Genomic DNA, 15,335 nt, shown 5'->3' on the forward strand with positions numbered 1-15,335 from the left:
AATGGTGCCGCCTCACCCCCTACCTACCCCCTCCTTCCCCGGTGCCCTCAAGTTATCCTCAATGTGCTTGGCCCTCCTAGCTCTACCACCACTTCTAGGTGTTTCCTCAGGATGCACATCTGAGGTGGAGGCTGCCAGCTGCCTACATCATCCCGTAGTGCACTGGAGGCTCTGGGGCTGGAGGGCTCCGGCTCACTTGTCGGCGGCACATGCACAGCCGTGCCGCGTGCTGACCTCGAGATGCTGCCTCATGAGAGGAGTGGAACTCAGAGGAGCTGGTGGTCGCCGCCGTCACTCCATGGGATGGGTCGGGTTGGCACTCAGCACCCACGTCCTCCCGGTCGGTGCCCATCGGGTCCTAAGGTTCACCTTAGGACGGAGGGGCAGCTGGTTCGAGCCTCGGCTTTGTACGTATCATCTGGCTTTGCCAGCCCTGACGGTTCCACATGGTCCGCACCATTGTGTCGACGCCCTTAGCGATGCTCCTCAGTGATTGGTCCATGCTCTGCAGTGCCTCAACTATGCCCACCTGTGACTGGGAAAAGCTTCGCAGCATCTCGGCCATGCCCATTTGACAACAGGACATGTCCCGCAGAACCTCATCAAGGTCAGCCTGGTACAGGGTTGTATTAGTCGGTATTAGGGGTATTACGGTATCTAGGTTGAGGCTGTAAGATCATTGGTGTGGGAGGTACCTGAGACAGGAAGATCATTGGTGAAGCCTGCCTGCTGGTTCCGCCCAGTAATGCGGAGTATAAGAGCCTGTGTCTCCCTAGCAGCTGCATTCTGTACCGGCGCTGCTGGGGGAAACATCTAGTCCAATAAAGCCTTCAATTGTCATCCAATCTCGCTTCTGGAGTCATTGATCGAGCATCAAGGGTCACATCCCCCAGGGAGTCAGACATTCTGCTGAGACCCTCAACCATGGAGTGACTGACTGCGCGAAGCCTTGGACATCTTCGGTCATGGTGCCGACGTCATGGTACCAGGCTCTCCACTGCAATCACCACCCTAACAGTGTTGGCCTCGGTGCCACTCATTGCTGGCACCATCTCCTGTGCCCCTAGCCACTGGGACTCCTCAAATAGGCTATGGATCTACTGGAGTGACACTGACATCTCCCTCTGAATGTCCCGGGAAACCTCCCAATCAGGTCCCCATAAGTCCAAGTACTTCTGTATCACAGGCTCAGCATCAGGCTGGGACCCGGCAGCACAGTGGTTAGCACTGTGGCTTGACAGGGACTTGGGTTTGGTCCCTGACTGTGCGGAGTCTGTACCCTTTCCCCGTGTTTGCAGGGGTTTCCTCCAGTGCTCCGGTTTCCTCCCACAAGTCCCGAAAGACATGCTTGTTAGGTGAATTGGACGTTCTGAATTCTCCCTCAGTGTACCCGAACAAGCACAATAGTGTGACCACTGGGGATTTTCACAGCAACTTCATTGCAGTGTTAACGTAAGCTTACTTGTGACACTAATAAAGATTATTATTATCCTGGGATCCAGCAGCCTTCCGACTGCTGTCTCGCTTGGGGATCCTGCCTCCACCTGATGTGCATCATTAGTGGTGTGGTGCTCACCAGATTGTACCCCAGAAGCCTGTCCACTGACATTTCCCACCGAGGCACATATATCTGCGCTCTTGGAGGCTCTCCTCCGAAGGTGTCCTCCTCAGAGTCAGGAGAGGGGGGCTTCTGGTAGGGGCCGGCGCCATTGGCTGGAGGACCTGCGGGAGAATGGGGAAATGCTTAGGGAATCAGAAGCACAAAGGGACTTGGGAGTCCTTGTTCAAGATCCTCTTAAGGTTAACGTGCAGGTTCAGTCCGCAGTTAGGAAGGCAAATGCAATTTATTCATGTCGAGAGGGCTTGAATGCAAGACCAGGGATGTACTTCTGAGGCGGTATAAGGCTCTGGTCAGAACCCATTTTGAGTGTTGTAAGCAGTTTTGGCCCCGTATCTAAGGAAGGACCTACTGACCTTGGAAAGGGTCCAGAGGAGGTTCACAAGAATGATCCCTGGAATGAAGAGCTTGTCATATGAGGAACGGTTGCGGACCCTGGGTCTGTACACGTTGGAGTTTAGAAGGATGAGGGGGGATCTTATTGAAACTTACAGGATACTGCGAGGCCTGGATAGAGTGGACATGGAGAGGATGTTTCCACTTGTAGGAAAAACTAGAACCAGAGGTCACCATCTCAGACTAAAGGGACGATCCTTCAAAACAGAGATGAGGAGGAATTTCTTCAGCCAGAGGGTGGTGAATCTATGGAACACTTTGCCGCAGAAAGCTGTGGAGCCAAATCACTGAGTGTCTTTAAGACAGAGATAGATAGGTTCTTGATTAATAAGGGGATCAAGGGTTATGGAGAGAAGGTAGGACAATGGGGATGAGAAATATATCAGCCATGATTGAATGGCGGAGAACCCGATGGGATGAGTGGCCTAATTCTGCTCCTTTGTCTTATGGTCAGTGGGAGTGATGGGTCAGTCAGTAAGGCAATAACAACCCACGTTTGACAGGTCCTCCGGTGGAGCCCAGTGGTTCCTCACCTCTGCGGCGTCTGCCAGCCTCCGCCACCTCCTATCTGTCCTTGGCCAACCGGTCACCTCCATGGCATGCTCCTTGAAGTAGATCAGGATTCTTAAGGCCAGCTCAGCTCCGCCAGTCTGGGCCTTCTCCCGACGGTTATGGGAGAGTTTTTCCTGAGGAGTCACAGCGGGGACATTGTTAGCTACAGGCGTGTTTCACAGTGGTTGGGGGTTGGGGGGGTGTGAAGGAGGGGTTTGGGGGTTGAGGAAAAAGGGCCTGGGGTCACATGGGGGGGATGGATGCTCCTTTGGGGGATAGGGGAGGGGGAGGGGGGGTAAGGGGCGTTGGTGTCTATTCACCCATGCTGCCCTGTGTCCGGTGTAAGCCATTGAACTTTTTCTGGCACTGGAGGTCACACTCCCCAAGCTGACAGCTGTCGCCACCTAATCTCAGGCAGCACTGGCTACCTTGTGGCTCACCCTCTGGGACCTTCGGGGGAACAGTACATCCCTCCTGGCCACTACCACATCCCAGGTCAGCATCCCCGAATCTTGGGGCCGGTCTCCTCGGGGCCATTATTGCGAGCTGGCAGGGGATGGCTGAGCAAGTGCAGCTTAAGTGTTGCTCGACCTTTTTAGTGGGGGGCTGGCGAGCGTGGTCCCAGCGAATCAACTGGCGAGTCTTCATTTGCAACGAGAGGCCCATGAGGCCTCATTAAGTGGACTGCGTTGTCGGCCTCGCTGGGCCGAGCGCCGGGAAGCTCGCGGCAATTCCCACTTGCTACCACGTTTAGAAATTTTCTGGAGAAGTGCGCTCTATGGGTGCGATTGAACGGCCTCGTCACACTCAACATGGTGTCGTCACGAGGCCGTTAATCTCACGAGGAGGCAAGATCTCGCGAGATGTCACAATCTGCATTTCACCCTCTTTGGGCAAGATCCAGATGAACATATTTAAATAAGTCATTCGACTCATTTATATATGTCGGCGCCCGATCCTCCCGAGGCCCAGGAACTAACGCCCTCGCCTGGGTGTCCTCGCCATGGCGCCGTTTAGCACTGGTCCACACAAACGTGGACCAGGCATAACAGCACCTTGGGAGTTCTCTCAGGCCTTCGGCGATCCGTAGGTGGTCAGGCTCTTGGCAGGGTGGTACCCTGGCACTTCTGCCACTCGTGCACCCTGGCACTGCCACCCTGGGTACCAGCAGGATGGCAGGCTGGCAGTGCCATGGTGCCTGGGTTCCATGTTGCCCATGCCAGGGAATAGGCTTGGGGTGCCCTGCCCTTAAGAGCTAGGGTGAGGGGGCACTTGAAGACCCAACAGGTCAGTTGTGGACAGTGGGCGGCCGCGTGTGGTGACTGGGGGAGGGGTCGAGAGATCGGGATGGTGTTTAAAAATGGTGCCCCAGTCTCTTTCTGCACTGATTGATTGATGTTTATTGTCACATGTACCGAAGTACAGTGAAAAGTATTTTTCTGTGGCCAAGAGAACGTACATGGTATGTACATAGTAAACAAAAGAAGAGTCAAAATGGTGATAAGCGATAAAAGAAAAGGGTCTGGTTGAGAGAGCTCGCAGAGAGTCGCCATCCTCCGGCGCCATCTTGAATCGATCTGAGCTCAGAAATGAGGTAAGTGCAGCCTCGGCAGGGCATTCCCGACCGAGGCCAGGAAAGAATAGAATCACTTTTGATAGCGGATTTGTTCTCAGTGCTTCAAGCGTTTTAATGTTCATTACAAAAATTGATTTATTGAAGGGATATTGGCAAGTTGGTTCCATTGACTGATAAAGACAAAAATATCAGCTTTCATTACCTTGGATAGACTTTGAGATGCCTGTTGGATGCTAATGTAAACTGATGTCGCAGGAAAAAGTTGCATAATTTTCAGAAAAATATGTACGTTTTCTAATACTATCAAAATTAATTCTTTCTTTCAGGTTGTCATCAAGAGAAATCCCAGATTATCGATCAACTGTTGTGTGAAGTTTTGAAATTAGCCTGCCAATGTTTTGGCTCACTGAAAACTGTCTTGATAATATATTGACTTATATTACTGCACTGAATCTGAAATGGGTGGCACGGTGGCACAGTGGTTAGTACAGTTGCTTCACAGCGCCAGGGTCCCAGGTTCAGTTCCCGGCTTGGTTCACTGTCTGTGCGGAGTCTGCATGTTCTCCTTGTGTCTGCATGGGTTTCCTCTGGACGCTCCGGTTTCCTCCCACAAGTCCCGAATCGCCGGGGGACGGTGTGAATTACACCCCAACGCCAACTGCCGAATTCTCCGGCGCCGGGGTTTTGGCGGGGGCGGGAATCGTGCCAAGCCGGTCGGCGGCCGCTGGCAGCAGCCCCCCCCCCCCCCCGGCGATTCTCCGCCCCGCGATGGGCCGAACGGCCGCCCGTTTTCGGCCGGTCCCGCGGCGTAAATCAAAGCCGGGGCGGGCCGTACCGGTGGGACCTGGCTCTGTGGGTGGCCTGCAGAGTCCTCGGGGGGGGGGGGGATCTGGCCCCGGGGATGCCCCCACTGTGGCCTGGCACATGATCGGGGCCCACCGATCCACGGCCGGGCCTGAGCCGTGGGGGAACTCTTTCCCTCAGCGCCGGCTGCTGTCAACCTCCGCCATGGCCGGCGGGGAGAAGAACCCCCCTGCGCATGCGCTGGGATGACGCCAGCACACTCTGGCGCTCCCGCGCATGCGCCAACTCGTGCCAGCCGGTGGAGGCCCGTTGGTGCGGCGTCAAGCCCTTCCGCGTCGGCTGGAGCGCCGCCAAGCCCGTCGACGCTGGCCTTGCCTCTGAAGGTGCAGAGGGTTCCGCACCTTCCGGGCGGCCCGCGCCAGAGTGGTTCACGCCACTCCTCGACGCCGGTACGGCCCGCCCTGCCAGGTGGAGGAGAATCCCGCCCGTGCTGTTCGGTAATTTGGACATTCTGAATTCTCCCTCCGTGCACCTGAACAGGCGCCGGAATGTGGTGACTAGGGACTTTTCACAGTAACTTCATTGCAGTGTTAATGTAAGCCAACTTGTGACAATAAAGATTATCTATGTTTGAGGTAACGTGGAATAGAACTCGTGCTAAAAAGCATAGGTTTTTAAATCAGTCTCATATAAATAATGATCAGCTGGAATTGCATATCTTCATGGTCAAGTTGGCGAACTAAATAATGAGTCCCTGATAGATAATAGATGAGAACGTCTGAACTAACTTGTTAGTTCACAAGGACCCAAAAGCTACAATCCTAGATGATTGTAATAATAATCTTTATTAGTGTCACAAGTAGGCTTACATTAACACAGCAACTAAGTTACTGTGAAAATCCCCTAGGCGCCACACTCTGGCACCTGTTCTCGTACACTGAGGAAGAATTCAGAATGTTCAATTCACCTCACAAGCATGTCTTTCACCGCCCATCGTATTGTATTGAATAGTATTGTATGGCGCACTCTAACTGACCAGCCAGCCTTATCCTGGAAAAGCTTAGTGTCTTCATTTCCCCAACCAGGAGAATCCTATAACAGCGGGCTCTATTATTTGGATGATTATTCTAAGGATCTAAGTAAAAGAAACAAAGTGTTATTTTTTTCACTGTCAGTTTCCTCTTACGTTGAGAGAGGATGTTATTTTTGAGAAATCACATACAAAAATGGGGTTTCCTATCCATGTCCTTAATGAAAAATATATGCACAGTAAGTACCATCTTCTTTATTCCAAAGCAAAAGATTGGAGTACCATCTTCCAAATTGGTTAGATAATCTTACATTTTGTATTTAAATTATTTAATTTTCATTTATAATTCTAATGAGGATTTCAAATTGGAGACTCGGATGTGTTAATGCCAATAAATAAAAATGACACCACAGTCATTAGTGGGACTCACTTAAAACACTACTTCAAAACTTTTCTTTAGGGTTAGCAAAGGTGATCTCCAACAAGAGAGAATCTAACCTCTCGCTGATATTCAATGGCATTACCTCTAAATTCCCTCTAAAATCACCCAGGGGGTTATCATTGACCAGAAACTGACCTGGACTAGCCATATAAATACAGTGGCTACATGAGCAGATTAAAGGCCGGGATTACTCGCCCCCTGCAGGCACAGTGGTTAGCACTGTTGCTTCACAGCGGCAGGGTCCCAGATTCGATTCCTGGCTTGGGTCACTATGCGGAGTCTGCACGTTCTCCCTGTGAATGCATGGGTTTCCTCCGGGTGCTCCGGTTTCCTCCCACAAGTCCCAAAAGACATGCTGTTAGGTAATTTGGACATTCTGAATTCTCCCAGTGTACTTGACCAGGTGCCGGAATGTGGTGACTCGGGGATTTTCACAGCAACTTCATTGCAGTGTTAATGTAAGCCTACTTGTGACAATAAAGATTTGTATTAATGAGAGGCAGCATGGTTTTGTGAAGGGGAGGTCGTGTCTCACTAACTTGATAGAGTTTTTAGAAGAGGTCACAAAGATGATTGATGCACGTAGCGGAGTGGATGTTGTCTATATGGACTTCAGTAAGGCCTTTGACAAGGTCCCTCATGGTAGACTGGTACAAAAGGTGAAGTCACACGGGATCAGGGGTGAGCTGGCAAGATGGATACAGAACTGGCTAGGTCATAGAAGGCAGAGAGTAGCAATGGAAGGGTGCTTTTCTAATTGGAGGGCTGTGACTAGTGGTGTTCCGCAGGGATCAGTGCTGGGACCTTTGCTGTTCGTAGTATATATAAATGATTTGGAGGAAAATGTAACTGGTCTGATTAATAAGTTTGCAGACGACACAAAGGTTGGTGGAATTGCGGATAGCGATGAGGGCTGTCAGAGGATACAGCAGGATTAAGATCGTTTGGAGACTTGGGCGGAGAGATGGCAGATGGAGTTTAATCCGGACAAATGTGAGGTAATGCATTTTGGAAGGTCAAATGCAGGTAGGGAATATACAGTGAATGGTAGAGCCCTCAAGTGTATTGAAAGTCAGAGAGACCTAGGTGTACAGGTCCACAGGTCACTGAAAGGGGCAACACAGGTGGAGAAGGTAGTCAAGAAGGCACACGGCATGCTTGCCTTCATTGGCCGGGGCATTGAGTATAAGAATTGGCAAGTCATGTTGCAGCTGTATAGAACCTTAGTTAGGCCACACTTGGAGTATAATGTTCAATTCTGGTTGCCACACTACCAGAAGGATATGGAGGCTTTAGAGAGGATGCAGAAGAGATTTACCAGAATGTTGCCTGGTATGGAGGGCATTAGCTATGAGGAGCGGTTGAATAAACTCGGTTTGTTCTCACTGGAACGACGGAGGTTGAGGGGTGACCTGATAGAAGTCTACAAAATTATGAGGAGTAGAGACAGAGTGGATAGTCAGAGGCTTTTTCCCAGGGTAGAGGGGTCAATTACTAGGTGGCATAGGTTTAAGGTGCGAGAGGCAAGGTTTAGAGGGGATTTCATAGAATTTACAGTGCAGATGTACGAGGCAAGTTTTTTACACAGAGGGTAGTAGGTGCCTGGAACTTGCTGCCGGAGGAGGTGGTGGAAGCAGGGACGATAGTGACATTTAAGGGGCATCTTGACAAATACATGAATAGGATGGGAATAGAGGGATACGGACCCAGGAAGTGTAGAAGATTTTAGTTTAGACGTGCAGCATGGTCGGCACAGGCTTGGAGGGTCGAAGGGCCTGTTCCTGTGCTGTACTTTTCTTTGTTCTTTGTTCTGATGCCCAAAAGCAGAATTTAATGGGAAAATGTGAACTTGCCCACTTCAACAGGAAGAATAGAAAAACAGCATATTATTTAAATTGAGAGAGACTGCAGATCTCTGAGGTACCTGGGTGTCCTGGTACATGAATCAGGAGATTATGTAGGTACACGTTCCCCTACTGGGAGGCAAATGGATATTGTTGTTTATTGCAAGAGGGATAGAATATGAAAGTAGAGTTGTTTTGCTACAGTTGCACAGGGGGGTTGTTGATGTCTCGTAATGTGTATAGTTTGGTCTCCTTATTTAAGAAAGGATATAAATGCGTTAAAAACAGCTCAGGGAAATCTCAATTGACTGATACTTGGGATGAGGAAGGGCCTGTAGCCATTGGAGTTTAGAAGATTGAGGTGTGATCTTATTGAAACATGTAAGATCCGGAGTGGTCTTGACAGGTTGGACGCTGAAAGGATGGGCACGATCTTCCCAAAAGGGAACAAAGCGAGCGCGTTTAGCCGCGTGATTCCCGGCACTCGCAGTGCCGAGAAATGCGTGGCTATTCAGTGCCACTCGAGTTGAATAAGGTGCATAAACGGGGAACACGTGGTGGAGACTGTACACAGCCTGTTTTTTTTGTGGAGCTCCCCGTTGTAGTGAGCGATTGGGATGCCATTTTTAAATGGCATCCTGAACACCAAGGCCCACAAACAAAATCCCCGACATACCCCCCAGCCGGAACACAACATGGGACTGTCCCCCACATTAGAGTAAGGACTCGCTCTGATATGCAGATTTGCCAAAAAATGATCCCGCCCATTGTGAGCGGGATTCTCTTTGCAACGTCTCGCGAGATTGCATTGAATCTCGCGAGGCGTTGTGAGCCGGGTGGATCCCGGAAGCGGGGTGTCCCAGCTTTCACTGACCATGCTGCGCCGTGGCGATCTGCTTTTCCGACACAGCATGGCCGGAAGATCGCACCCGATATTTGCCCTTGTGGGAGAGATGAGCACCAGGGCCACAGTTTAAAAATCAGGGCCTCCCATTTAAATGAATTTGAGAAGACTTTCTCTCAGAGGGTTGTAAAGCTTTAGAATTCTCTTCCCCAGAAAGCAATGGAGGCAGGGTAAATGAATATTTTAAGATAGAGAGATTATTTTTTAACAAGGGAGCTGTGGGTTATCAGGGATAGATGGAATATGGAGTCAAAGGCACAATCAGATCAATTGTGATCTGATTGAATGGAGGAGCAGGCTCTGTTTGAATGTTGTTCACGACGTTTGCAGCACTAGGCAGCTGCTCCAAGGTTCCCATTGGTTTCTCAAGTCAGGTGACCTTTTCGGCTGTACAGTCTTAAAGACAGATACCATAAACATTACATTCCTTCCCCTTTAATTTCTTTAATGCAATCTTCAAAATTGATTTACTCAAATCCAAATTCTAAATAAACATACACACAAGTTAGACATTTGTAAATTGATGTAGTGATTTTTCAATGATGAGATCGTGAGGCTTGCGTTTAACATAACACTTCTATTAGTAGGCTTCAGTTATGTACAGTTCCAAATATAGGGCTGAATTCTCCATCCCCTGACAACTAGAATTGCGATCCGACAAACATAGCAAACATAATGCAAAAATCATGATATATGCTCAGTGCTGATTCTGACACCATGCTCTGATATCTCGCTGGCGGTGTTAGTAATGTTTGTGCCCTGAGTCGGTGGGTCCATGCAAAACCATCATTTGCATGGATTTGAATGTAAATAGCGGGTTGAACACAGTATGCTGTACTTCTCTATGATGCTCCAACCCTCTCAGATGGAAGTAACACAGGCCCGAATTGGTGTAAGTATTTACAAGCGGGACCTGGGTGCCATGGCTGTTGAGGGGGAGAGAAAGCGTAAGAAAACTCTCAAACCTTGTTGGGCATTTTAGGGGATGGCTACCTAGGCCACGGGGAGTAGCAGGGAACAACTTAGTGCCAAATGCGTGCACTCAGGGTGTCCCCCTCGGGATCCGGGTAGTCTGGCTCAGACTGCCATTGCTGCAGTATGTGATTTAAACACTCCCCTTTGGTGCTACTTACAGGCTCCTGGCTGTTCACACTGCTGACTGCTCACTATGCCCTGTAAATGCTCAGACAGACTTTGGTTATGTGAGAATGCACCTCTCCCCTCTGGAAACCCCCATACCCAGCTATATCATCAAGAGGATGGAAGTGGGCAATCTCAATCATTGGCCCCTCAGCGCAGCCACACAGCAGAGGAAGCAAGGGATTAGCAGAGCTCACCCCAACCAAAGGTCACCTGTACCGTGGTCTGTGGAACCCTCCCTGGCACACTGCCCTCTCCGAGTAAATGTCGTGCCAGTGTCACCCACCCCTCAGGATCACAAGCTGTCTCCTCCTGATGAGGCTGGAAGCACTGAGTGCCTCTGCCATCTCCTCCCAGGCACTGTTCAGGAGGGCAAGCTTGAGTCTGTGGCCGACCCTGGGGAAGAGTGTCCCTCCGCTCAATAGCATCGAGCAGTGGGTCCACTTCTGACTCTCGTAATCAGAGAGCAGGTCCTCTGTGAGCCACCTTCGTAGCTGGAATGAGAGGGTGTGGTGAGTGGAGCACATATAAGCAGCTCCAGCTGATCAGGCTCTTTGGTGCGAATTCTGTCCCCAGCAAATCCGCCACCAACAGGGATGGGAATTGCTTCCAGTTCACACTGGCAGAGTGCTGGCCCATTTGCATGTCCTGAATCTTGGAACAAACATCGTCCCCAACAGGAATGCAAATTGCACATGATCTAGTTCCGACTGGAAATTAGTTTCCCAATTGGAGCATTCAGCCCCATAAGCTTGCATGGGATTCTTCCGTACACGCTTACTGCTTTCCGGGTCCTGTTGTACACTCAACGCTGACCATGGACTACATACTTTTCTCTGCGGATGGTGTCACTCTCCAATCCTTAGTTGATCCTTTTCTCTGTCACGCACCATACTCTACAATACATGAGGGTGCTATAATTTTTTAAAAAAAAATCTTTATTGTCACAAGTAGGCTTACATTAACACTGCAATGAAGTTACTAGTTTTCAACTAGGGGTTGAAAAGCCCCTAGTCGCCACATTCCAGAGCTTGTTCGGGTACACTGAGGGAGAATTCAGAATGTCCAATTCCCCTAACAGCATGTCTTTCGGGACTTGTGGGAGCAAACCAGAGCACCCAGAGGAAACCCACGCAGACACAGGGAGAATGTGCAGACTCCACACAGACAGTGACCCAAGCCAGGAATCGAACCTGGGACCCAGGGTCTGTGAAGCGACAGTGCTAACCACTGTGCTACCATGCTGCCTAGCACAATACAATGCCTTGACAACTCATTCACAAACTCGGTCTGTCGCATATGAAGGAATGGTCATGGTACTTAGGTCGCGTGATAAAGTTCCTTCTCTTTCTAGCATTTTAATTTGGCATCTTTTCCATTGACCATGTTATCATATTAGTTCTTGTGCCTTTCTATTAGTGTGACAAATTGCAATTGTTTTTCTCCTATATATGCTGTGATTGTGAATCTGCCTCCATTTCACCTGATGAAGGAGCAGCGCTCCGAAAACTTGATTTCAAATAAATCTGTTTGACTTTAACCTGGTGTTGTGAGATTTCTAACTGTGCCCACCCCAGTCCAGCGCCGACATCTTCACATTATATTTTCAATGTTATTTTGTGATTCTCTGACTACCCTGACAAAAGCTTCTATAGTTACAACTGTGCGCTCCTTTATATTAGAATAAGGATGGCTACTCAGCTTTTCAAAAGTGACTATAGTTACCACCATAGAGGAGGCACAAGGTGCAGCAATTCTGTAGTTTATGAGCAAGCTTTAATGACAGGAATGTCCATGGAGTCACTCACTCTATATTTTCTTACCTGTTGCCTATTCAGATTTCACATTTTATTTCAAAGGTTGTGGGAGTTGCTGGCAAGGCCAGCATTTCTTGTCCATCCCTCATTGCCCTTGAACTGAATAGCTTGCTAGGTAATTTTCGAGGGCAGCTAAGAATCAACAACAAAGCACCTGGAATCACATGTAAGCCATTCCATTCAGCTATCAGGAGCTATTTCATACAAGGCATGATTTAATGGCCTCGTCGCACCAGACTTAGTGTTGGGATGAGCCGTTGAATCTCGTGAGATTGCTCAAAGTCTCGCCATATTTAACAGAGTCTCGCGAGATGTCAAGATCTGGAACTTGCCCTCACTCGGTGTGACCCAGATCAGCATATTTAAATGGGCTCATTTAAATTTGTGTTTGCGGGATTCTCCTAACGGTCAGGCCTGGGAGACCTTGCCAGGATGCCGCTTAGTACTGATCCACACAAATGTGTGTCCACACAAACGTGGACCAGTCATAATGGAACCTAGAGAGGAGTCCCAGGCCATTAGGGATCCCCGGGTGGTTGGGGATAGGGTAGGGTGGTACCTTGGCACTGTCGGCCTGGCACCTAACAGTGCCATCCGAGCACCCTGAAAGTACGACCTGGCACTGCCAAGGTGTCCCAGTAAGACTGCCTGGCTGGCAGGGGCACTGTCAAGGTGCCACGTTGGCACTGCATGGGATTAGTGGGGAGGAGAGGGGTTCGGAAACAGGGGGTGGATTGGGGCAGCCAGACAAAATGGTGCCCCGATCTGCGAGGAGCCTTTCCTGCTGGCGAGCTTCAGCAGAGAGAGAAACTCCCTGAGGCAAAAAAAGGTGTCATTAAGTAGCGAGATGTTTCTAAGCACTGCTGCCATCGATAAAAACCCGCTAAATGCACCAAAACTGGACATAGATTTTTTTTAAAAATATATATTTATTAAAGTTTTTTAACACAATTTTTCTCCCTTACAAACAATAACCCCCCCCCCCACCCCCCGCCCCCCGTAACAAACAAAAAAGAGAAATCGCGCAGAGCAAGATAGACATGGCAAAATGATATTTACACAGCTTTGTACACTGGCCCTCTCCCGTACGTGCCAGTTTCCCCAACCCTTCATGTTATCTCTTGCTCATCCACCCTCCCAGGCAGTCCCCCCCTCCCCCCCCGCCCCCCTCCCAGGACGTCCCGTCTCCCCCGTCCCCCCCCAAGGCTGCTGCTGCTGCTGACCGACCTTCCTCTAACGCTCCGCGAGATAGTCTAGGAACGGTTGCCACCGCCTGTAGAACCCCTACGCAGACCCTCTCAAGGTGAACTTAATCCTCTCCAACTTTATGAACCCAGCCATATCATTTATCCAGGCCTCCAGACTGGGGGGCTTCGCCTCCTTCCACATGAGCAAGATCCTTCGCCGGGCTACTGGGGACGCAAAGGCCAGAATGCCGGCCTCTTTCGCCTCCTGCGCTCCCGGTTCGTACACTACTCCAAATATTGCTAGCCCCCAGCTTGGTTTGACCCGGACTTTCACCACCTGAGATATTGCTCCCGCCACTCCTCTCCAGAACCCCTCCAGTGCCGGGCATGACCAAAACATATGGACATGGTTCGCCAGGCTCCCTGAGCACCTTCCACATCTGTCCTCCACCCCAAGGAACCTACTCAACCTCGCCCCTGTCAAGTGCGCTCTGTGAACCACCTTAAATTGTATCAGGCTGAGCCTGGCACACGAGGAGGAGGAATTAACCCTACATAGGGCATCAGCCCACAGACCTTCCTCGATCTCCTCCCCCAGCTCCTCCTCCCATTTACCCTTCAACTCTTCTACCAGCACTTCCCCCTCTTCTTTCAACTCCTGGTGTATTTCCGACACCTTGCCCTCCCCGACCCATACACCCGAGATCACCCTATCTTGATCTTCTTGTGCCGGGAGCAACAGGAATTCCCTCACCTGTCGCCTCACAAAAGCCCTCACCTGCATATATCTAAAGGCATTTCCCGGGCGTAACTCGAACTTCTCCTCCAGTGCCCCTAGGCTCGCAAACGTCCCGTCGATGAACAGGTCCCCCATTCTTCCAATCCCCGCCCGATGCCAGCTCTGGAACCCCCCGTCCATCTTCCCCGGGACAAACCGGTGGTTACCCCTGATCGGGGACCACACCGATGCTCCCATTGCACCCCGGTGCCGTCTCCACTAGCCCCAGATCCTTAGCGTTGCGGCCACCACTGGGCTCGTGGTATATTTTGTCGGCAAGAGCGGCAGCGGTGCCGTCACCAACGCCCCCAGGCTCGTTCCTTTACAGGACGCCATCTCCATCCTCTTCCATGCCGCCCCCTCTCCCTCCATAACCCACTTGTGGATCATCACCACATTTGCTGCCCAGTAGTAGCTCCCCAGGTTTGGCAGCGTCAACCCTCCTCGGTCCCTACTGCGTTCCAGGAACCCTCTCCTTACTCTCGGGGTCTTGTTCGCCCACACAAACCCCATAATACGCCTACCTACTCTCTTAAAAAAGGCCTTAGTGATCACGATGGGAAGGCACTGAAGCACAAACAGAAACCTCGGAAGGACCACCATTTTGACCGACTGCACTCTACCCGCCAGCGAGAGCGGCAACATGTCCCATCTTTTGAAATCCTCCTCCATTTGCTCCACCAACCTCATCAGATTCAGTTTATGTCGGGTCCCCCAACTCCTGGTTATCTGGATCCCCAGATACCGAAAGCTCCCCTCCGCCCTCCTCAGCGGTAGGTCCCCTATCCCTCTTTCTTGGTCCCCCGCCTGTAATACAAAGAACTCACTCTTCCCTACATTGAGCTTATAGCCCGAAAACTCCCCAAACTACTTAGAGTCTGCATGACCTCCACCATCCCCTCCATTGGATCCGCCACGTACAGCAACAGGTCATCCACATTCTCGTCTCGCGTAAGTCATTGTGCGCTACAATTTATTAAGCGAGCTTAAAAGACTATGGAGCTCCGGATCGGCCCGGTGTGCCTGCGGATCAGCCCCCAGGCAGCGAACTCGGCGGCCGTATTCAAACACTGGCAAGCATGCTTTGAAGGCTACCTCCGAACGGCCCCCGGCCGGATCACGGAAGAGCAGAAAATGCAAGTCCTGTATTCGAGGGTAAGCCCGGAAATTTACTCACTAATAGAAGACACAGAGGATTTCCCGACAGCGCTCGCATTACTGAAGGGCATCTACGTTCGGCCCGTAAA

General features: G+C 50.6%; 1 protein-coding gene across 2 annotated transcripts in view; it reads left to right on the forward strand.

The window, feature by feature from the left end:
* The window catches only part of LOC140431052 (anoctamin-9-like), a 368,406-nt gene extending 356,988 nt beyond the window's left edge, over nucleotides 1-11,418 (forward strand). For both annotated transcript variants that reach the window (XM_072518965.1, XM_072518966.1), the window contains exon 25: nucleotides 4,469-11,418. In XM_072518965.1, coding sequence (XP_072375066.1) covers nucleotides 4,469-4,514 — 46 coding nt within the window. In that variant the 3' untranslated portion in view covers nucleotides 4,515-11,418. The remainder of the gene's footprint in view (nucleotides 1-4,468) is intronic.
* Nucleotides 11,419-15,335: the final 3,917 nt, after the last annotated feature.

Source organism: Scyliorhinus torazame, chromosome 10 (genome assembly GCF_047496885.1).
Source record: "Scyliorhinus torazame isolate Kashiwa2021f chromosome 10, sScyTor2.1, whole genome shotgun sequence".
Classification (NCBI taxonomy): domain Eukaryota; kingdom Metazoa; phylum Chordata; class Chondrichthyes; order Carcharhiniformes; family Scyliorhinidae; genus Scyliorhinus; species Scyliorhinus torazame.